Here is a 24,000-nt window from a genome sequence, read left to right on the forward strand (position 1 = left end):
ATAGTGACAAGCATCAAAGTCTTTAGACAAGCAGAAATCACGGGAAAACTTCTTAACAACTTCATCCCTTAGCATTCAGATTACTTTGTCAAATGAAATGTGTAGTTATTCACATTGTTTTGGATTAAACATGCTTTATCTTGTAGCTTCGAGATTTTGAGGATGTGATTGTTTATTTTTAGAATGACAGTATAGGTAGGTCTGAGAGATTGGAACTGACATTATAGTAGACCATTTGGGCCAGATATGGCCGGCTTCATTGGACAAATGAATGGCTGTTACAAGTTGGTGAAAACCTCTGAAGATTATGAAAGAATAAAAGCTCCTCTATTATGACCATATTCAAAGCAGCAGAGGTTTGGAAAACATTCTCGTGGAAGGAAGAGTAGAGGGCAGTAGATCAAGAGGCAGGCAAAGGACACAATACATGGCCAATATCAAGAGCTGGTTGGACAAGAGTGGCAAGGCAGCTGCAGAACTTAGCTTTATCAGGAAGACTTTTGCTGTAGTGTCATCAGTGTACTGCAGGTGTAAGCTATATGATGATGATGATGATGATGATGATGATGATGGCCGGTTTAAATGGTGAAGCAGCAAGGAACAACAGGCCAAGTTAATTGGACATCATATGAAAAGACAAAGCCGTGATCACTTAATAAGGTTTCTCAGGAAGAGAGAGAGAGATAAGATATTCAAAGGCCTTACAAACTGGCAGCAGAAAGACTAACCTAATAATGTGCTAAAGTGTGTATGGAACAGGTGGAGGTCCATAATCACTGAGGTATGGCATAAGAAGAAGATGGGAGGATTCAACAAATCTCCACATCATTTGCCAACACTGTTCTATGTGGTCCACATTCTATCAGCCTCAACCTAATAGAAATAGCAGTCATGTTTTTCTTTATATCTCTCCCTTACTGAAAAAGACAAATTAATTTAATCCCAGATATACCAAAGACAAGATTCTCAAGGCTGGAATGCTTTTGATCTTCTGCCCGCTTGATCAGAAGTGACCTGGGGCTAAAGACGACCACACCCACAACACCACTGCTACTACTACCATCACCACCACCACCACCACCACCACAATTTAGTTTCTCATCAACTTGAGGCTGAACTTTTCATTACTGATGAAATGTTGTTGTTTAGCCCTAGGTCAACTCTGATTCATCAAGTTTATGATCAGGAGCCATTCCAGAAATAACTACCCAGTCTTTTTCAGTTTTCAATCTCACAATATCTAGGACTGAATCATTTACTGTCTCTTTTCTTTTTTCTTAACAGTAACGTATTATTTGAGGAAGATTTGGCTGCTATTTCTAGTAGTTCAAACAACCACATATAGGTTCCTTCATCGGTTTGTGATCATGTGTGTTTATGGATTTTTAGATACTGTGTATTATACGAGTATATATGTGTGTGTATGTATGTATGTATAAATATATATATATATAAACCAGGGTGCATTACGTTCCATTACTTAATAATTGAAAAGATGTACAATAAATGAAAAGAAAAAAAAATGAACAGAAAAACATATATTGATATATATTTATATATATATATATATATATATATATATATATATATATATATACACACATACAAACAAACTGACACACACACACACACACACACACACATACACACATATGGGCATGTATGTATATGTCAGCATGTATATGCCAGTGTGTCAAACAGATAATCTTCTGCCATCAACCCCTACACCACTCCCTCATACAATCTGCCACCAGCTCACCACCACTACCATTACTGCTGCTGCTGCTTTTATTTCCACCTCATCTGCCACACCATACCATTGTAACAACCAACACCACCACCACTGCCACCACCACCACCACTACTACTATCACTACAAGCTTTCCACCACTAATTCTACTGCTACGTTTCTCACATCACCCTCGCCACACCACAACTAAATTACTGTTACTGCTACCATTGCCATAACCTCCAACTACCACCACACCATCACCACAACCACCTATACAACAGACTCTAGTGTAGTTGTAACTAAACTCAATGCTTTTTTCGTAACGCACAGTCATTTGTAACTAGTTTCACAGGATAGTTTTATGTCAACTTCTAGACCCTCTCATGGGTCCTTCATACTTCTCTATATAGCATTACTACTACTATACTGGGTTCTACAATACAGTGGTAGTACTGTAGCCTACACTACACTGCTCTGGTCCATTCTGCTGTTAATGAAGGAAGCAATTTACCATTGCAGTAGTGTCTTTTTTACCCCCCAGCTCACCATTTAATCATGACTGGAAACCAGGTGAGACGACAAGAACAACTACTACTTTAACGAACTTCTTTTTCTTTTCCTTTTTTTTTTTTTCATCTGATTTTATTTACTTTATTTTTTACTATTTTTGGTAATTTTTGTACTCAAGATTCTCTTGTTTATTTCCCCTCCTAAACACACACACACACACACACACACACACACATAAGCACTTTCTTTTTCCAGAATGTTCACAGCTATAATAAATATCTTTGCTTTCTCTTGAGTTGCTGTGCGGCCCTTAAGAAACAGAAGACTTAACTGAGATTTGAACTTGTCATCTTTTACAGAAGCTGAAGATGGACAATGAGCTGAGCAATGAGAAGATTGAACGACTGGAGCGTGAACTGGCAGATCTCAGTGAGTCTGGTGGCAAAGATGATAAAGAGGTAAGGAAAATGCTTCCTGGTTCTAATCTAACCTGGCTAATTTAAAAGATGGAGTTAAATTTGGGCCCATTCTTTTTCTTTTGTTTTTCTTTTGTATTCTTTTTTTATTAATTGGTAATACATAATGTTTTTCAGTAGTTACATCCAAGACCCTTTAATTCCATCCAGGGTCAACTTAATGGACTGTTCTCACTAACCCCTAAAATTTGTGTTTTCTTACCTTTGTTGCTGTTGGTTTCTGGTTCTTTATATTCCGAGTTCAAATCCTGTCAAATCCTTTTAACCTTTTGAGGTCAATAAAATTTACTAACTCAATCTCTCCTAAAAAAAAAAAAAAAAGAAATGCTGGATTTGCACCTACATTCAAAATTGTTCAGTAATTTTGTTGTTATTGTGTATTTTCATTCACAGTTCCATGTACCTTGGGGTTTTTTTTGTATTGTATTCACAGTACCCTATTTAATGTGTGTATATTGTATCTATTTTGTTATATTCTGTGTTATATATTGGTGTAAGTCCCAACATACCCCATGCAATACTTGTGCAGTATCTAATTGTTATTTTCTGTGTTATGTATAAGTCCAAGGGTATACTATGCAACATGTCTGTGGATGTCATGAGTTACCCTATGCAATATGTGTGCAATGTTTAATTGTTGTGCATGTGTATAAACCCTGGAGCATACTATGTTATAAGTGCTATTGTCTATGTATATTTCTAATTTCTGGGATGTCGTTGCTGCTGTGCGCCTACACGCCTTTGCTCACGCAGCTGGGACGACCTCGTCGCATGTGCCTTCCGCGCTCTTTTTTTCTAAAGAACCTGTTATTTTAGGGATTGTTTCTGTCGACAGTTCCTCACATTCTATTTCCATCTTTATATCAGATTTCTATCTTTATATTCAGATAATTTCTGCATTTCTTTTAGTGCTTTATCATCCATTCAAATTTGACATTTCATTAGTTAGGGCACATTTCCTTCCTTCAATGTCTCGGAAATTTGCTTTAATTTCACTCTCTCTATTGATCAACATGGGTCTATACTAGAAATTATTATTATTAGGATTAGAATTTTAGGCAAAATGCTTAGTGGTATTTCAAGTTCTCAGTTCAAATCTTACCATGGTCAACTTTACCTTTTATCTTTTCAATGTCAATAAAATATAGTACCAGTCAAGTATTGCAGTTGGTGTAATCAACCAACTCACTCCACCTAAAATTGCTGGCCTTGTGCCAAAATTGGAAAGATTATTATTATTATTATTATTATTATTATTATTATTATTATTATTATTATTATTATTATTATTATTATTGTTTTCAACTCAGGTTTTGTTGGAATTCCTGGAGTCTTGCATGCATAGCAGGCTTGCTGCCTGCAGCCTACGGTACCATGCTATCTGTTCTCTTCATCTTTCTAATACTTTCCTGATTATTTTGGCTGTGCTAAGGAAAACGTTTTTGTAATGGTTCCACTGGGCACTCTATTCCGATTTCCTTTATATCCCTCTTGATTCCTTCTGACACTGTCCCCAAGGACCCAATGATAATCGGCACTATCATGTAGAGAGAATGCAGGATTCCCTCATTCATATTTTTGAATTTCTTCATTTTACATTTTGGCAGGCAAGCTGTCAAAATATCATTCAAACCAATGAACAATCTATTACAATCACATTGCACTCTTCTTCTTCTTCTTCTTATTATTATTATTGCAGAATCACTAGAGCATTAAAAAAAGGCTTTCTGATAGTTGTTCTGGTTCTTGGGGTTGATAAGATAAAGTGCCAGTCTAATACTGGGGTTGATGACACCAACTAATCTCCCTCCCTTTAAAACTGAGGACCTTATGACTAAATCAGAAATCATTGTTATATTAGCCCTATGGTCCTTGCAGGAACCACATCCTGCTTTCATTTCATGTGAGCCCTGGTTGAGCTGATCTATGAGCCAACTATTCCAGTCATGACTATCTCATTTTATTTTTTGTTCACAGTATATCTTGGACTTCTTAATGCAGTATCATTCCTTGGTTGGCTATTATTTAAGGGAGGTGTCCTTACTACTTCTTATTGTTGATTTCCAGTGGGTTAAGGTTCAGTTTTAGGTTAATAGGATTAGGGGAAGTGTTTAATTCAGAGTTTGAATAAGTATGTGTGTGTGTGTATGTATGTATGTATGTATATATATATATATATATATATATATATATATATATATATATATATATATATATCCATGCACACACACACACACTCACATGTATACATGGCATGCTATATAAGCTTGCCTGACTAAAATACTAATCAAGCTTGAAACTTGCAGTAGCTCAATTTTAAGTTCTGTGTATATTAAATGATATTTAACTTTTGCAGGATGAAGTAACATTTTTTCGTTGATCCCACCTATGAACAGAACATTTAATATATATATACACACATACATACATATGTGCAGGTGTGGTTGTTTGGTAAGAAACTTGCTTTCTAACTTCATGGTCTTGGATTCAGTCCTATTGTGTGGCACCTTGGGCAAGTGTCTTGTACAATAGCCTTGGACCAAGCAAAGCTTTGTGAATGGATTTAGTAGATGGAAACTGAAAGAAACCTATTGAGAGTGTCCTTGTGTTTGACATCCGATGGTGGTGTGTTTACATCCCTGTAACTTAGCAACTTGACAAAAGAGACTGATAGGATAAGTACCAATACTTGAAAAAAATAAAAGACATACCGGGGTCGATTTATTCGACTCAAATTCTCCAAGGCAGTACCCCGGCATGGCCACATTCTAATGATTGAAACAACTAAAAGATAAGATATATATATATATATATATATATATATATATATATATATATATACACACGCACACGCATGCACACACGGTGAGATTCCTATATTCTAGGTGAACTGAATCAACTACATGGAATGATTTATTGGTAACAGTTAGGTTGACTGATTGGCTGACTGTAGCTTGAGACTATCTGGACCTCAGGGATAGTCACTAAGATACTAAAACTATCCATTTAAATAGAATATACACTGACTATTTACACTGTCAGTCAGTTAGAATAGGGAGGACAGTATTGCTAATCGCTGGCATAGCAGTATCATTGTGAACAGCTGCAAGGGCGAAGGAGATGCCTTAGAATGTAGTTACTACAAGGGCATTAAACTGATGGACCAAATCATAAAAGTGGTGGAGCAAGTTATAGCAAAACTAATCAGGGAGAGAACAAGCTTAAATGAGATGCTGTTTGGGTTTGTGCCAGGATGTGGGACCACTGATGCCAACTTTTTAGTCAAGGAAAAAAAAAATACTACTATATTTAGTATTTGTTGACTTAATCTGTGAAAACCAGCAAACTTGCAGCAGCAAGCTCAATGCATGTAGGAATCCATTTGTCCTTTGTTCTCAGTCTATACCAGGCTCTTATAGCTCTTCAAATGAGGAATTCAAAATTGGCTATCATTGGCAGTAAAAGTACCTAAGAAATGAGGGCCCAATTGCTTAAAAGGTTCAATAGAAATAATTAATAGCTTCTGTTACTACTATGTGATAGCATTTAGGTGACCTGCTCAGCTGTGGAGGAGGTTGTTGTGAAACCATAACGACCAGAGTGAGGTTAGATGCAAAAAGGGGGAAGACGAAGATGATATGGATATATGATGTATACAGAGGATGACAGTTGGATGAATAAATGCCAAGTGATCCGAGAAGGCCCTTGCAAAAAAGACATGGGAAAATGTGGTTCAGGAGTTGATCTCAGGAGGTTGAATCTTGTGAAGGAGATTAGAACAGGCTGCTGCAAGTGGTAAAACTCTCTGTAGAAGTCTTGACCCCCATGTCAGACTGGAAAAAGTTGTAACATGATACAAACATCGTCGTCGTCGTCGTCGTCCGCTTTCCATGCTAGCATGGGTTGGATGATTTGACTGAGGACTGGTGAAACCAGATGGCTACACCAGGCTCCAATCTGATTTGGCAGAGTTTCTACAGCTATATGTGTGTATAATATATACACGTTCACATACTAATATTGATGTTGTGGAGGTTTATATGTTAATGTGTGTGTGTATGTAAACATTTAAGATGAAATCCTTATATAACGCGTTGGTAGGTGGCATACTGTGTGAGAGATTTTTCCATCACTAGTGTTCATATCAATGGTATGTCTGCTAATTATTAAGGATTAACATTAATCTGTATAGGATTAGTGTTTTATTGTTAAATATTTGGTAAAAACAGCTTGGAGCACACATAGTGTGTGTGTGTGTGTGTTGAGTCTCTTACTATGCACAAACATGTAAGTGTACACACACACACAAGCATACATATGTCGGGGGGGGCTGTATGTATATATATATATGCATGTATGTATGTACATATGCTCATAAACACATAATCGTGATTAGAAGAAATAGAACATAAAAAAGGACTCAATAAATACAGAATGTACGAATATGAATGTATGAATGAATGAATGAATGAATGAATGAATGAATGAATGAATGAATGAATGCACACGCATACACAGTATCACACCTACACATTATCATGGCCATACATATTCCCACACAGTCACTCAGACACTGTAACACACACACACACACACACACACACACACACACACACACACACATACATACGCACACAGCATCTTCCCAACCTCAAACATCCTCTCACATACTACCCCCACTTAATAACCCATGATGCTAGTCTTCAGAAAGCATCTCTTCCTGGTGAGGGGTCTCTTCCCTAGCCAAGAACTACTTCCTCTTCTCCTCTCATCACATCAAATTCCATCTTCTACACCCCTTTCTGTTACTTTATCACCCAACCCACATACCCGTGCCCCTCCTGAATCCTTTAATCCTTTTCCTATTTCCTTTGTGTAATGGTCTTTTCCTCTGAATCCCCCTCCTCCTCCTCTTCTATTTAGTTTCTCTCTGCATCTCTCTCTTTCTCTCACTTCTTCCTAGTTCTCATTCTCCTTCACCCGTTGTAGTCACATGATCTGCAACAGATTGTATCATGGTGTTGTTATTAAGCCCTGGGTCAGTTTTGATCCACCTAGATGGACAATCATTCTCCCTTTTATTTCAACAGTGTATCTAGAACTATATAATCTATTTCCTCTTGTTCCCCGGTAGGCCGTGATTTGAAGGAAGTATGGCTGCTATTTCTAGCACGGTTATTTACCATGTATATGCTTTCTCAATGGATGGTGTTTTTTCCTGTAATTACATGCTAAAAAATATTTATCTAATACACAATACAATAGCTGCTGCTGCTATCACTCATAGTCGAGTATAACTTTGTGATATGCACTTTCTTTCTACTTGAAATTTTTAAGTGTTATGTAGTCCCAAGCGGAAGTGCAATGACCCAGTGGTTAGGGCAGCGGACTCGCGGTTTCAATTCCCAGACCAAGTGTTGTGTGTGTTTATTGAGCGAAAACACCTAAAAGCTCCACTAGGCTCCGACAGGGGATGGTGGTGAACCCTGCTGTACTCTTTCACCACAACTTTCTCTCACTCTTACTTCCTGTTTTTCTGTTGTGCCTGTAATTCAAAGGGGCCAGCCTTGTCACACTCTGTGTCACGCTGAATATCCCCGAGAACTACGTTAAGGGTGCACGTGTCTGTGGAGTGCTCAGCCACTTGCACGTTAATTTCACGAGCAGGCTGTTCCGTTGATCGGATCAACTGGAACCCTCGTTGTCGTAAGCGACGGAGTGCCAACCAGTCCCAAGCAGACACCTTTCCAAATGTGGGACATCCAGGATGTGGTGACTGGAAAGTGAGAAGACTGCATCAACACTGGTCAGGTTCTCCATTCATTGACCTTGAAAGGATGAAAAGTAAATTTGACTTCAGCAGGATATAAAGTCAGAGTGTAGGGAGCTGAATCAAATGTCATCATCATCATAATCATCATAGTTGCTTAAATTTTACTCACTTTTCCATGCTTGCATGAGTCAGATGGACCTTATTGAGGTAGATTGTCTACAACCAAATGCCCTGCCTCTCTCTCTAACCATTACCCGTTTCCAAGTGAGGTAATATTTCCCTAAGGCCAGACATCATCATCATCATCATTGTCGTTTAACGTCCGCTTTCCATGCTAGCATGGGTTGGACGATTTGACTGAGGACTGGTGAACCGGATGGCTGCACCAGGCTCCAATCTGATTTGGCAGAGTTTCTACAGCTGGATGCCCTTCCTAACGCCAACCATTCTGAGAGTGTAGTAGACATATTTTAGCAAAATATTGGAAATGAATGACCCTACTTGTATGACAGTGATACTCATTTACAGAGATAAAGCAATACCTGGACAAGGAAACACACACACACACATCTGTATCTGTCTATCTATCTATCTATCCATCCACTCCCCCACCACCAATCCACACACACAGATACGATGAGATTCTTTCAAATCTGCTCACAAGGTTTTTTTGTTGGGCTGGAGCTATAGAAGCTGATACTTGTCCAAGGTGCTGTGCAGTGGGGCTGAACCTGAAACCATGTGGTTTAGAAGCAAACTTCTTCACCACATTAGCTATACTTATGCATGCATTACATTTTATCTAACCCTCAAACGACTCTGGTAATCAACCACTTTCTTACACTGCACAGCTGAAAAATTAATCAATTGCATTTGTGTGGAAACAACATATTTACTCTCACTGTAAAATAATAACTTTACTTTCAAAGCCGCTAATTAGTGAGGGTGAACAAGCATGTCCAACTATTGTAACAGACCCCTATCTGCATCCACCAGCTCCCCCACTAACACGTAGTAGGTCACCCGACTCACAAACATCTGCTTCTATACATCTCCCTGTTGCTTTACTTTCCACGGAATATTAATAGATGGTATTCTTTGATAGATGTGTGGCTGATGCCTATTGTCTTGAGTTCTGACCAGCAACAGGGATAATTATTTGTTACTTCTTTTAATACGTGTGAGTTAAGGGCAGAAATTTTAAAAAAACCATCTTGTATGGAATATTCATAAAAATTCTGTTAAACCTTAACCCTTTTAACACCAAGCCACCTGAGACTCCCTGTAATAAAGTATTCATGTTTAAATTAAAACTCTCGGCAAGTTGTTACATGAAGTCTGTGTTAATATATTTGATGTAGGTACCATTTAAATATCTGATTAGAAATGATTATGAATTGAAGAAAAGACAAGGAAAGGGAGTTCGGTGAGTGAGTAAAGGGAACAGACAGAGAGTTGTGGAAACAAACAGTTATGTCTCAGACTACAGATCAATTAGCTTCCGTTCGCTATGAAAAAGAGTTTAAAATGAGACAGTTTACTTATCACTAGTGTCCACTTTCTTGTGTCTCCATTCCAGATGTAATTCTTTGTCAGTTGATCCTGCCATTTCTTTCCTCTACTGTCAGGCTTTGTTTGTTTATAATCTCTGCAGTTTGTGACAGCCTTTCCACCTCATCACTTGTCTCTTTCTCATCCATGCCCACCACTACCTTGATCCAGTTTTCTCTCCATGTCTCTATGAGGCACTGCTGGAAAGTTCCTGGCTTTGGGTAAAAGAAAATACAGGAGGTTCACTTAATTATGATTTTATTGAACATATTCCCCTCTCAGATTCATACACCTATTGTAGCAGCCCTTCAGTTTTTTTCTGAGTAAACCCTATAAAAGAACTTGTAACGTTGGACCTCCAACCAAGCCTTTTACAATACCCTTAAAGCCAGGAACTTTTCAGCACCCCTTCATATGAACCCTTCCCTTTTTTTTTTCTCAAGACTGTTTGTCTTTCCACAATGATGCTGACTCCTTACCCAAACTGTGACTCCCCACATTCATGTTGGCACATCATTTTACGCAGACTTACTTTCTTTATCAATAATGCCACTTAACTTTGCCCACACATCATCTCTCCACACCAGTAGTGACACTTTACTATGGATTGTTCTGGTCATAAATGGTATTTAACCCTTTAGTGTTTGCGTTATTCTGCCATAATTAATGCTTTTTTTCTCCACGTTGTTTTGAACTGATCATACATTATCTTGTAGCTATGAGATTTTGATGAGGTAGCTGTTAATTTTTAAAACAATATTGTAGGGTTGGTGTGAGAGACTAGATCTGACCAGTTTGAACATAAAACAAGCAGAATACTTTTGGCTATATATGGCCGGTTTAAATGCTAAAGGGTTAACAACCATTAAATTACTGATGGAGACGAGGGTAGTGACGAATGGTGTGTGATGATATGATGAGAACAACTATAGTTGTGGGGACAGCAATAGTAATGACATTGGGGATGATGGTGGTGATAGCAATAGTGTTGGTGGTGATGATGGTGGTCTGTGGAGTTGATGATATTGGTTTCTCTTTGTTTCAGTATATGGCATTAAAGAGAGCAAAACATGAACTATCTATGAAGGTTGCTGAACAGGAAGAGGAACTTGATGACCAAGCTGGTCAGATACAGCAGTTAGAACAGGTAAGTTTACCTTTTGTTTACACAGCTATCCTGAGCTTTGTAGCTGCTTGATTAAATGAAGATTAAAATACATGCACACACACATACTTGGGGAATGATGTGTGTATTTATTTTATTATATATATAGCATGTGTGTGTGACTCAAAATGTATATATATATTTATATGTGTATATATATATATATATATTTATATATGTATATATAGCTATGTGTGACTCAAAGTTTATATATATATATATATATATATATATATATATATATACTTTATTTAAAAGCAGCAGAAATATCACAAAAACTGTTACTCAGAGTTTCACATTCCCATTCGTCGGACAGTTTTGTTATAACAAAACTGTCCGACAAACGGGAATGTGAAACTCTGAGTAACAGATTTGGTGATACATGTTTATATGTGAACCTGTGTGTATTTACAGATGCACATGTCTCTCTCTCTGTTGTCTGTGTGTGTGTGTGTGTATGCATATATTTGTTTATATATGTATACACACGCACATATATATATTTATTTATGTGTGTGTGTGTTTTTTTCAATATTTATTTTTGCTTGCAATAACTGGTTCTTTTGGTCAAACTATTGTATCTCCAGCTGCTTCAGATGCCAAGATATCAAAAATTGTCAAAGTGTAGTACATCAGTTTTGCTATAGAATGGTGAAACTATTTTCTTGTTTTCTGAAACAGCAATGTTTTGGACTTAGGACACTTTTGCATAATAGTAACAATATATATATATATAGAGTCTTGAACCCCTATCTTGTTCAGGACATCGACCTCCTGGAATCTGTTCAGAGTTGTGCAACCAAGCAAATACCCTCCGCCAGGCATGTACCATACTCTGAATGCTTCCCTGGGCATAGATACACTGAAGTGCCAACATCTGATAACTTACTAAATACCCACCAAAATTATTAACCATCGTGCCAACAACCACCTTGAGCACTTTTTTTGAACTCCTTGTGTCTAACACACATGGGCATGCCTAGAAAGTCAAACAGAACAAATACCAGCTGACCCATACGAACGTGGAAAAACTAGACATTAAAACGTTGATAATGATGGATCTTTTCACACGTATGCATGTACACAGAAGAATCCATCCAATAGTCTAACTGTAACTGCGTCCCAGTCAAAAAAAAAAAAAAAGAAAAAAGAAACAAAAAAACTTGTGACCTTGTGAGGTCAGTGTGAGTGGCCAAAATAGCTGACCCCTTTGTCTGGACAGCGTCTGCCTGTCTCATTATCTGAGATGTAGAGAATGTCTTGGACAGCTGCTGGAACTGATGACTGGGCTATTACATGACACAGCTGCCTCCACTTACTGACCATTATGCTGGACACTCACTCACACTCACAGTGGGTACTTACACACTCACAATACTTAAGTTAGCACACACACACACACACACATTACATTACATTCTTACACTCACTTATTTACTATTCATACTTATACTATTCATACTTACACATTCTTTCTCAAGAGCTTTCTGGCTATTAATACATGATGCTGCAATTTCTCTCTCTCTCTCTCTCTCCCCAAATCACATATTCAAATGACTTTCTGTGCACATACACACAGTGGGTGCATGTGGATGTATGTGTATATAGTCACACACATGCATGCATGTATACACGCGCACAAATATGTTTATGTGTGTGTGTGTGTATCTACGATATAAATGCGAGTGTATATAGTTATGTATGTAAGTTTAATCCATAAAGGCTCTGGAACTGCATCTTGAGAAAAGCAAATTTGATTTTTGAACTTTGCGTCCCACTAACAATGTCATTTGTAAATAATAATTAAAAAAATATAATTTTCTCCAAGAAATAACTTAACTTTTAAATCAGGAGTGGGGAAACTTTTTTATACGGTGGACAAGACAGGGGGTCCGTAGACAGCAAATACTTTTTATGGGCAATTTGATTTTATATATGTTTTTTAATCGAAATCTTTTAATTGACAATAAACCTAAATACTGTTAAATAAATAAATGTAAAAATATATGTTATTTTAAGCAAATATTTATGTATAAATTTCATAAGCATTTATAAGGGGGTCCCTAAGGTAAAGCCTGAAATATAAAGGGGTCTGCAAGTCAAAAAGTTTGAAAACCCCTGGTCTAGACTATGACCATCCCTATCATTTCTTCTCATCACAGACTATATTGCTCAATGTATCTTTCATCTTTTAGAATGGTTGTCTGTGATTTGATGCGAGATGTGGTTGCTAATTCTGGCTGGTTGAATAACACAGTAGAAGATATTTCTTCATAATAATTGTTGTCATCATTGTTCTACATTTCTATTTTATGTGTGTGTGTGTGTGTGTGTGTGTGTGTGTGTGTGTGTTGGTGGGCAGGAGTGTTACAGTGTTGTACTTTGCCTAACAATGTAACAATGTAAACCTCTGCTTATCCACAATAGTATAGTTAGTGTCTGTGACACTGCCACAAGCAGTCTATGTACGACATATTACAAACTAGTCTCTATCTCATATCACTGACCGATCTATCTGTTACACATCACTGACTTGTTTTGCCATTTATTTTAAAATATATTTACAGACTAAGCTACGTCTGGAGATGAATTTACAGAATCTCCGTCAGCAACATATGAAAGAGATAGAGGAGAAGGATGAGGATCTGGAAGAGCTGAGGTATTCTACACAAAAAAAGGCAAGATATTTTATCTCTCTGCTGTGTGTGTGTTTGATTATGTGTGTGTATATCTATTTTTCTGTTTATTATTTATATTGCTTAGGATAATGGATTGGCAGAATTGTTAAAGCATTGGAAAAAAATACCTTGTGGCATTTTGTTTCAGCTCTTTACATCCTAAGTTCAAATCCCACTGACATCAACTTTGCTTTTCATCCCTTGTGGGGCCAATAAAATAATCAGTCAATTACTGGGCTTCATGGTATTAACTAATCCTCAGCTCCAAAGCTGCTGGTCTTGTGCCTAAATCATAAGCAATTATTTTTTTATGCTGTCTACTAGAACTGTACACGACAGAATTGGTAGAGCATCTCGGTCTAAATACTGTGCAGTATTTACTCATGTCCCTTTACATCCTCACTTCAAATCCCATCAAAGTCAGCTTTAGTTTTTATCTTCCTGAGAACTCATTATAGATTATTGAGAATCAATTTAATTGACTGTTCCATACACCCCAACGAAAAAAGATTAGTGGTTATTAACCAATGTTGTTGTTGTTGTTATTTAATGTAAATTATTATTATTATTATTGCTATTATTATTATTATTATTATTGCTGCTATTATTATTATTATTATTATTATTATTATTATTATTATTATTATTATTGCTGCTATTATTATTATTATTATTATTATTATTATTGCTATTATTATTATTATTATTATTATTATTGCTGCTATTATTATTATTATTATTATTATTATTATTGCTATTATTATTATTATTATTATTATTATTATTATTATTATTATTATTATTATTTAAGGCAGCAAGCTGGCAGAATCATTAACATGCTAGGCAAAATGATTAGTGACATTTCATCCGTCATTATGTTCAGAGTTCAAATTCTGTCGAGGTTGACTTTGTCCTTCATCTTTCCATGGTCGATAAAATAAGTACCAGTTGAACAATGGGGGCCGATGTAATTGACTTACTCGCTCACTTGAAATTGTTGGCCTTGTGCCAAAATTTGAAACCATTATTATTATTATTATTATTATTATTATTATTATTATTATTATTATTATTACCATACCAGACAAAATACTTAGTGGCATTCCTTCCCACTATATGTTCTGAGTTCAAATGCCACTGAGTTGACTTTGCTTTTCATCCTTTTGGGGTTCATAGAATAAGCTACCGGTTGAGCACTGGGGATCAATGTAATTGACATATCTCCTTCCCCCAAAATTTCAGGCCTTGTGCTCTATAGTAGGAAGGATTATATTAATATGCCAACTTGTTCTTTTTGTCACACTTACTTCAAAGAAGTGAGTGGCAAAGGGAAAGACAGAGAGAGAGGAAGTGAAAGAGACAGTGTATGGTGACGGCAAGTATCTTCTCCCATGGACTCAGGTTGATGAATATTGCCTTTTGTTTTTTGCATTTTCCATGTTATTTCCCATGGTAATGTTGGTCTCTTCAGTCTTGTATGTTAATGTCGGTTCTGCATATCTTATGTTAATATAACTTCTGTTAAACTTGTTAACATAGTTTCTATTTCTCATGTTAATGTATCTTATATATATTTCCCATTAATGTAGCTTTTATACATATATATATATATATATCCAGTACCGTGTTTAATGCATGTTGTATTTTTCTCGTGTAACACATGTTTTGTGTCTGTTTTAGCTGAAACAGTTGGAGAGTCAACTGGAAGAAGAGTACGATGACAAGAGATTGTTGATGCAGGACAAACGTGAACTTGAACGACAAGTACAAGAGATGATGACACAAGGAGTCCAGAACAACAGTGGTAATTATTCAATGGCTGTTTGTATTCTTGATGGGAGAACAAACCTGTTACTAAAATCTTGAAGATAAACTGATCACATCTCATGGTTGGTGTTTTGTCCATGGTGGTACAACATGGTCAGTGACCTTCTCTGAGTTGCTCCCACATGGTCATTGTTTTCCCTAGGTTTGTCCTACTTGGTCAATATTTTATCCATGTTGGTACCTCATGGTTTCTGTTTTTTTCCAAGCTGGCCCCAAATAGTCGATGTTTCTAAGCTGCTGTTGTAAACTACTTCTATTCATTTCTTGAGTTCATGTAAACCACAGTACCTGAGAGGTCAGTCATGTGGATTACTGACAGCATGGCTAAAATTCAGTTAACAGAAACAATGTTGAAGTTCACCATCAGCAGGAAAACCTTCCTTGTTCTTGCCTGACATACTTAACCTATCGTGGAGGCGCTATGGCCCAGTGGTTAGGGCAGCAGACTCGTGGTCATAGAATCGCAGTTTCGATTCCCAGACCGGGCGTTGTGAGTGTTTATTGAGCGAAAACACCTAAAAGCTCCACGAGGCTCCGGCAGGGGATGGTGGCGAACCCTGCTGTACTCTTTCATCACAACTTTCTCTCACTCTTACTTCCTGTTTCTGTTGTGCCTGTAATTCAAAGGGTCAGCCTTGTCACACTGTGTCACGCTGAATATCCCCAAGAACTACGTTAAGGGTACACGTGTCTGTGGAGTGCTCAGCCACTTGCAAGTTAATTTCACGAGCAGGCTGTTCCATTGATTGGATCAACTGGAACCCTCGACGTCGTAAGCGACGGAGTGCCAACAACCTAATCTATCATCCAGTTTCCCACCACTAACTGGCCCATAGACTTCTTTAGTGGTGTCCACTTTATTGCAATCCCCTTGGATAGGTCTTGCAATCATTCATTTATTCCTTTGACTTCATTTGAAGCATAGGGTGCCAACAAAAGATCTTCATCTGTTTCAATTTTTACCAATGAATTGCAATTGGCCCCTTGGTATAGCTGCCTGCCAGTGCTTCAGTTTCTGTGAACCTTTTCCGTATTGTTTTTGGTCTGCCTTGGTGAGAGAAGGTTGTTCCATATTGTAGCTTCCTTTCATCTTTCACTACATTGCTTCAGGTGCAGTCTATAACAACTTCCTCTCCTCACAATGACATATAATTCTCTTGTCTGCATTTCTGTAGCATTGCAGACCCCTGACAGTGCAGGATTACTAAACCAACACCTATCACCCTCCTTTCTCAACTGGACCAGTATTTCGTCTGCCATTACATTACGATCTGAGTTCAAATTCCGCCAAGGTTGACTTTGCCTTTCATCCTTTCAGGGTTGATAAATAAAGTACCAGTTACATACTGGGGTTGATGTAATCGACTTAATCCCTTTGTCTGTCCTTATTTGTCCACTCTATGTTTAGCCCCTTGTGGGCAATAAAGAAATATATATACATGCCTAAAAGTGTACAATGACCTTGGTTGACCCCCCCCCCCCATCATATCCCTAGATACACCTTGCAATGACCCTAATCGGGAACTTCATAAAGGAACATTATTTCTTAAAGGTTTTTTTTGGTAGTTTGTTTCAGTAATGTCATCTTTGTTTCTCTGCTTCCGTTTTCAGATAATGAAAGGAAACTGAAAAAAGATCTTCGTCGTACCAAAGCCCTCCTCCGAGATGCCGAAATTGTTATTCAGAAACAGCAAAGTACTGAAAGCTCTAAAGCAACAATACGTCAACTGAGGAATCAGGTAAGGGCTGTACTCTTTCATTGCTTCCTTCAGTCTAACAAAACTAAACCATCTGATTGCTAGGGATGATTATGGCACTTTATTATTATTGTTATTGTTGTTATCATCATCGTCATCATCATCTTCCAAGGTGATGAGCTGGCAGAATCATTAGCACTCCAGGTGAAATGCCTAACAGCATTTTGTCCATCTTCATGCTCTGAATTCAAATTCTGCCAAGGTCCACTTTGCGTTTCATCCTTCCGGAGTTGATAAAATAAATGCCAGTTGAGCACTGGAGTCAATATAATCGACCTACACTCTCTCCTGAAATTGCTGGCCTTGTGCCAAGATTTGAAAACATTATTATTTTGGGGGTTGAGATAATTAACTTTCCCCTCCTCCAAAATTTCAGGCTTTGTGCCTATTGCAGAAAGGATTATTATTATTATTATTATTATTATTATTATTATATGTTTGACTTTTGCTTTGTATTTGTACAAGTTGACGCCAAATCTCACCCAGAGACCTCAAGAGACAACAAGTTAGAAGTTCATGTTGGTGTTATGTCTAGGGTGTCATATATTTGTACATTATTTATTATGCCCTATGCCTGTGGGCATATGGCGTAGTGGTTAAGAGCGCAGGCTACTAACCCCAAGATTCCGAGTTTGATTCCAAGCAGTGACCTGAATAATAATAATAATAATAATAATAATAATAATAATAATAATAATAATAATAATAATAATAATAATAATAATAATAGCATTGAAAAATACCTTAGGAATGAGAACCCAGGTTCGAAATTTCTCCAAGACACCTGATGAAGGCTGGAGGGTATATCAGCCGAAACATGTTAACAACAAACAAGATGAGGACAAATAACCGTCGAATGTAAATAATGTAAATAATGTACATAATTCCTCATCTCTTAAATATAGAACTGTATTGTCATATATTTGGTTTTGCATATAGTATTGTTCTAGAGAATGTTTAAGGAAACATAAGAAAATTATGAGTTTGTTTTAAAATCTGAGATTACAAAGACAGTATTTGATGCAGGATATGGGCAGTCTGACAACAAGACATTAAATGATGATGATATTCTGATTATAATCATTGATGGAGAGAGAGTAGAAGGTGGTGTTTTGTTATAGTAAAGTTGAAATGGCAGTTATCAACATTTCCTTCCAGTGTCCATTCATGTTTCTCTTGTGTGTGTTTCAGTTGGAAGATGCAGCCTTTACTGCTGCCTCTGCTGTGAAAGCTAAGAAGAATCTAGAAATAGAGCTGGAAGAACTACAACAGCAGCTTGAAGAAATGTCGAAAGGAAAACAAGATGTAAGTATTTTGTCACATCCCAGATCACCATAGTTCCACTTTTATGTCATTTTATTGGACTGCTTTTGGATATGTGTTATGTGTGTATATATATATATATATATATATATATATATATATATATATATATAGGCACAGGAGTGGCTGTGTGGTAAGTAGCTTGCTTGCCAACCGCATGGTTCTGGGTTCAGTCCCACTGCGTGTCACCTTGGGCAAGTGTCTTCTACTATAGCCTCGGGCTGACCAAAGCCTTGTGAGTGGATTTGGTAGACGGAAACTGAAAGAAGCCCGTCGTATATATGTATGTATATATATATATATATATATATATATATATATATATATATATATATATATGTGTGTGTGTATATATACATATATGTATGTATATGTTTGTGTGTCTGTGTTTGTCCCCCCACAATTGTAAGCTAAACAAACTACTTACTACATGTGACACCGGCCCACCATTAGAGTAATTTACCCATGTTATGCTATAGAAGGCAAGTTGTCTGTTCATTTCAACCAGAAATAATGTCATCACTTCTGTTAAATATTTGAAATGTCTATCTTTCACCCGTACAGGCTGAGGCACGTTACATGACAGTGTTGCGGGAGTTAACGGATGTCCAGAGTCGGACAGAAGAGGCTGAAGAAGACATGAATGAAATAATGGCCAAATATAAAGCAGCTGTCCGTCAGGTTGGTTAATTTTTATTTTATCCTATCCTTCCTCCCACCCCCCCCCACACACACACACACTTTTCCACCGTGTCTCCACCCTTATTCCCCCTCTCTATACATAACCCAACACCTCTTTGCTTACTCTTCATCTTTCCACTTGTCTTGTATTACTCTATTTATTCCACACAACTACATCTGTACTTACTCCAAGCCTTATACCTATCTCTCATCTCTATACTTACCTCACACCTTTACACACATACAGTGGAGGCGCAATGGCCCAGTGGTTAGGGCAGCGGACTTGCAGTTGTAGGATCGCAGTTTCGATTCCCAGACCGGGCATTGTGAGTGTTTATTGAGCGAAAACACCCAAAGCTCCACGAGGCTCCGGCAGGGGATGGTGGCGAACCCTGCTGTACTCTTTCACCACAATTTTCTCTCACTCTTTCTCCCTGTTTCTGTTGTACCTCTATTTCAAAGGGCCAACTTTGTCACACTCTGTGCCATGCTGAATCTCCCTGAGAGCTACGTTCAGGGTACACGTGTCTGTGGAGTGCTCAACCACTTGCATGTTAATTTCACAAGCAGGCTGTTCCGTTGATCGGATCAACTAGAAACCTTGCCATTGTAACCAACAGAGTACTACGACACATGCATGCACATATGTTAAGCAGAAAGTACAAAACGCCATACACAGGGAATCCTTAATGCTTTTGAATTTCCCTCTGAGACAGAGAAGGAAAATTAAAATCTAATGACAGTTATCAAATCTGATTGAAACCGAAGATAATACCTTGAATTAAGAATTTAATTCTTGAATGGATTAATATGCTTGAGGAGAAAGAAACAGCTTGACTCAGCTCATATTTTATGCTGCCAACTGGAAAAGAAGATGGGATATATCTTCTCAAAAGTCCTTTGAGAGACTGCACACCTTTTTTCTGAACACTACTTCCAATTCATGCTATGTTGTGTATAAAATATCTGTGTTTGGATGCAAGAGACAGCTATGGTCACAGTGTTTCGGTTTCAATTTGATCTCATCAGCATAGTAGAATCCAAACTTGTTCCAAATATGTTTTAGATGTTTTTACATATACAAAATGGTGTTTCATACATTTTTAGCCAATGGTAATTTGCATTATTGAACCAAAAAAAAAATTAAAAAAGAGAAAATAACTAAAAGAGTCCAGTGGCAGAATTTGAATAATTAGGTTAATGAGGGTGTAATGAACACTGATATTTCTTATTTTATTGAAATTTTTCCTGGAACAGAGGAGATAGACAAAAAAGCAAATAAGCAATTAAGCTATCATTTTCCCTACAGTCAAGAATCTCTTCAGTGACTTTCCATCCCACATACCTTCTCCTATTCTATTTAGTCCATTCTGCCTTTATGTCACAGGATATGTGACAAAAGATTTCAGACAAAGGACACTAAAATAAGAACAAGCATTTCATAATTTCCTAAAATTATCTCCTCCTCCTCCTCTTTCAGTGTTACTAACATTTGCCACTAGGTTTTTGTTTAGCTACTAGTTGAAGATCTGTTCTTTATTCTCAGCTTTGGTCTTTTTCACACACCTCTTCTGTCACACATCTCCTCTGCCATATACTTCCTCTGTCATATCCATGATGGCATATTTTCTTCTCCCTCTAGTTGACAAATCACTGCTTTGCTATCCTTCCTGAGTCCAATACCTCCATGTCAGATATAGTGGATACTATTTCAACAAACCTATTGTGTATATATATATATATATATATATATATATATATATAATATCATCATCGTCGTCGTTTAATGTCCGCTTTCCATGCTAGCATGGGTTGGACGATTTGACTGAGGACTGGTGGACCAGGAGGCGACACCAGGCTCCAATCTGATTTGGCAGAGTTTCTACAGCTGGATGCCCTTCCTAACGCCAACCACTCCGAGAGTGTAGTGGGTGCTTTTACGTGCCACCGGCACGAGGGCCAGTCAGGCGGGTACTGGCATATATATATATATGTGTGTGTATTCATGTAGATTGACGTAGTTATTATGCATATTCATATTTGTTTATTGTTGTGCTTTTCTGAATTTGTAGCAAGCAGTTGATCAGATCACAATATCAGATTATCTCCGACATAATGATGAACTTCAAACTGAGAATGAGAAACTAAAGTCTGAAGTAAGCAAAAAGGCTTCCATTGCCGTATTCTTTATCTGCTTTGTTAAATTATATATTTCTTTGATTCTCTGTATAAGACTAAATGTTTCTAATCACCACATTCTTATGGTTGTACGTAGCTTTTCATAGACAAACCTGCATTGTAGACACACCTACATTGCAATAGATGCATTTATTTAGTTATAGACATATTTTTTTACTTGTTTCAGTCATTAGACTGTGGCCATGCTGGGGTACTGCCTAAACACACCTTACTTGTTACAGACTCACCTACCCACTTATTGGTACATGCACACTTATAAAGATGCAACCATCTCATTACAGATACACCTGCCTAATTAGAAACATATGTATACATAATTATAAACATACTTACCTTAGCATAGACACATCTACTTATTAGGTAGATGTGTCTATACACACCTATATAATTACAAACACATGTGCCTTCTTAAGGACATCTCCCTGTTTACAGATACTTCAGTCTGTTTATTAGTACATCTATGCCTTTATAGGTTCCCTACCCGCTTTTTTTTATGGGTACATGTATGTGTTTATGGTCAGAACTGTTAGTTTACAGTTACATCTATTTATAGGCATATTTAACTTTTTGTAAATAGGTCAATACAACTGCTCGTTTACTGGCACATCTATGAGAGGGTGATGAAAAGTTCCTAGCTTTGAGTAAAACAAAATACACGAAGATCAGTTGTTAATTATGATTTTTATTCAACTGTGACGCATGCGTACGAACAACCATGCTACATGGCAGTGAAACATGGGCTGTAACTGCTGAGGACATACGTAAGCTCGCAAGGAATGAAGCCAGTATGCTCCGTTGGATGTGTAATGTCAATGTGAATACCCGTCAGAGTGTAAGTATCTTGAGAGAAAAGCTGAACATTAGAAGCATCAGTTGTGGCGTGCAAGAGAGACGATTGCGCTGGTATGGACATGTGGTGAGAATGGAGGAGGATAGCTGCGTGAAAAAGTGCCACACCCTAACAGTTGAGGGAACCCGTGGAAGAGGTAGGCCCAGGAAGACCTGGGCTGAGGTGGTGAGGCAAGACCTTCGTACATTGGGCCTCACCGAGGCGATGACTACGGACCGAGACCTTTGGAAATGGGCTGTGCGTGAGAAGACCCGGCAAGCCAAGTAAGATCGTTGCCAGTGCCCCTGGACTGGTTCTTGTGCGGGTGGCACATGAGATGCACCATTTTGAGCGTGGCCGTTGCCAGTACCGCCTGACTGGCTCCTGTAGGATTTTCGAGCGAGATCGTTGCCAGTGCCCCTGGACTGGCTTGTGCGGGTGGCACATAAAAGACACCATTTCGAGCGTGGCCGTTTTCGTGCGGGTGACACGTAAAAGCACCCACTACACTCTCTGAGTGGTTGGCGTTAGGAAGGGCATCCAGCTGTAGAAACTCTGCCAAATCAGACTGGAGCCTGGTGTTGCCATCCGGTTTCACCAGTCCTCAGTCAAATCGTCCAACCCATGCTAGCATGGAAAGCGGACGTTAAACGATGATGATGATATTCCTCTCTCAGATTCACACACTTATTGCAGTGGTCTTTCAGTTTTCCCAAGCCCTGTAAAAAAAACTTGGACGGTTGGGCCTCCAACCAGGCCTTTCACGATACCCTTAAAACCAGGAACTTTACAGCACCCCCCTTGTATATGGTTATAGTCATGTTCACACCGTGTCACACTCACATGTACATTGTAAAGTGTAGCTGTTATTTTCTTTTGTTTGTAGATTTCCAGTTTGACCACTAAAGTAGAGTCTGTCGAAGACCAAACCGTGAGTAAGACACAAGTATCGCGGCTGGAGAGTAAAGTGAGGGAGGTAGAGTCAAAGTTGGAACTAGAGACTTCAACACGACACCGGTTAGAGGTGAGTTGGCAGTTAGCCATCATTCATATTCCTGTAAGTGTATTCACAGGTGTGCATGTGTCCTTATATACATATACATGCACATACACATACATTTGAACATGTATAGGTGCAGGCATGGCTGTGTGGTTTAGAAGTTTGCTTCACAACCACATGGTTCTAGGTTCAGTCTCAATGTGTAGCACCTTAGACAAGTGTCTTCTACAATAGCTCCAGAGCAACCAAAGCCTTCTGAATGGATTTGGAAGATGGAAACTGAAAGAAGCCCATCGTCTGTGTGCGTGTGTGTTTGTGTTTTGATATCATGTGAGGTGGTAAATGATTGTATTATTCATTTCTTATATACTGTAGGAATTTGTCTGAACACTGGGAAATATTACCTTACTTGGAAACAAGTGAGGGTTGGCAACAGGAAGGGCATCCAGCCATAGAAAATCTGCTGCTTCAATAAGCTCCATCATGGTAAAAGAGACTT

General features: G+C 37.9%; 1 protein-coding gene across 5 annotated transcripts in view; it reads left to right on the forward strand.

The window, feature by feature from the left end:
- LOC106883030 (unconventional myosin-XVIIIa) overlaps positions 1-24,000 on the forward strand; it is a 230,263-nt gene that overhangs the window by 200,202 nt on the left and 6,061 nt on the right. For all 5 annotated transcript variants that reach the window (XM_089342766.1, XM_089342767.1, XM_089342768.1 and 2 more), the window contains 9 exons: positions 2,602-2,700; positions 11,088-11,189; positions 13,775-13,885; positions 15,566-15,689; positions 17,324-17,451; positions 18,661-18,774; positions 19,357-19,473; positions 21,546-21,629; positions 23,388-23,525. In XM_089342766.1, the coding sequence (XP_089198892.1) occupies positions 2,602-2,700; positions 11,088-11,189; positions 13,775-13,885; positions 15,566-15,689; positions 17,324-17,451; positions 18,661-18,774; positions 19,357-19,473; positions 21,546-21,629; positions 23,388-23,525 (1,017 nt within the window). The remainder of the gene's footprint in view (positions 1-2,601; positions 2,701-11,087; positions 11,190-13,774; positions 13,886-15,565; positions 15,690-17,323; positions 17,452-18,660; positions 18,775-19,356; positions 19,474-21,545; positions 21,630-23,387; positions 23,526-24,000) is intronic.

Source organism: Octopus bimaculoides, chromosome 26, assembly GCF_046866305.1.
Source record: "Octopus bimaculoides isolate indiv1 chromosome 26, ASM4686630v1, whole genome shotgun sequence".
Classification (NCBI taxonomy): Eukaryota; Metazoa; Mollusca; class Cephalopoda; order Octopoda; family Octopodidae; genus Octopus; species Octopus bimaculoides.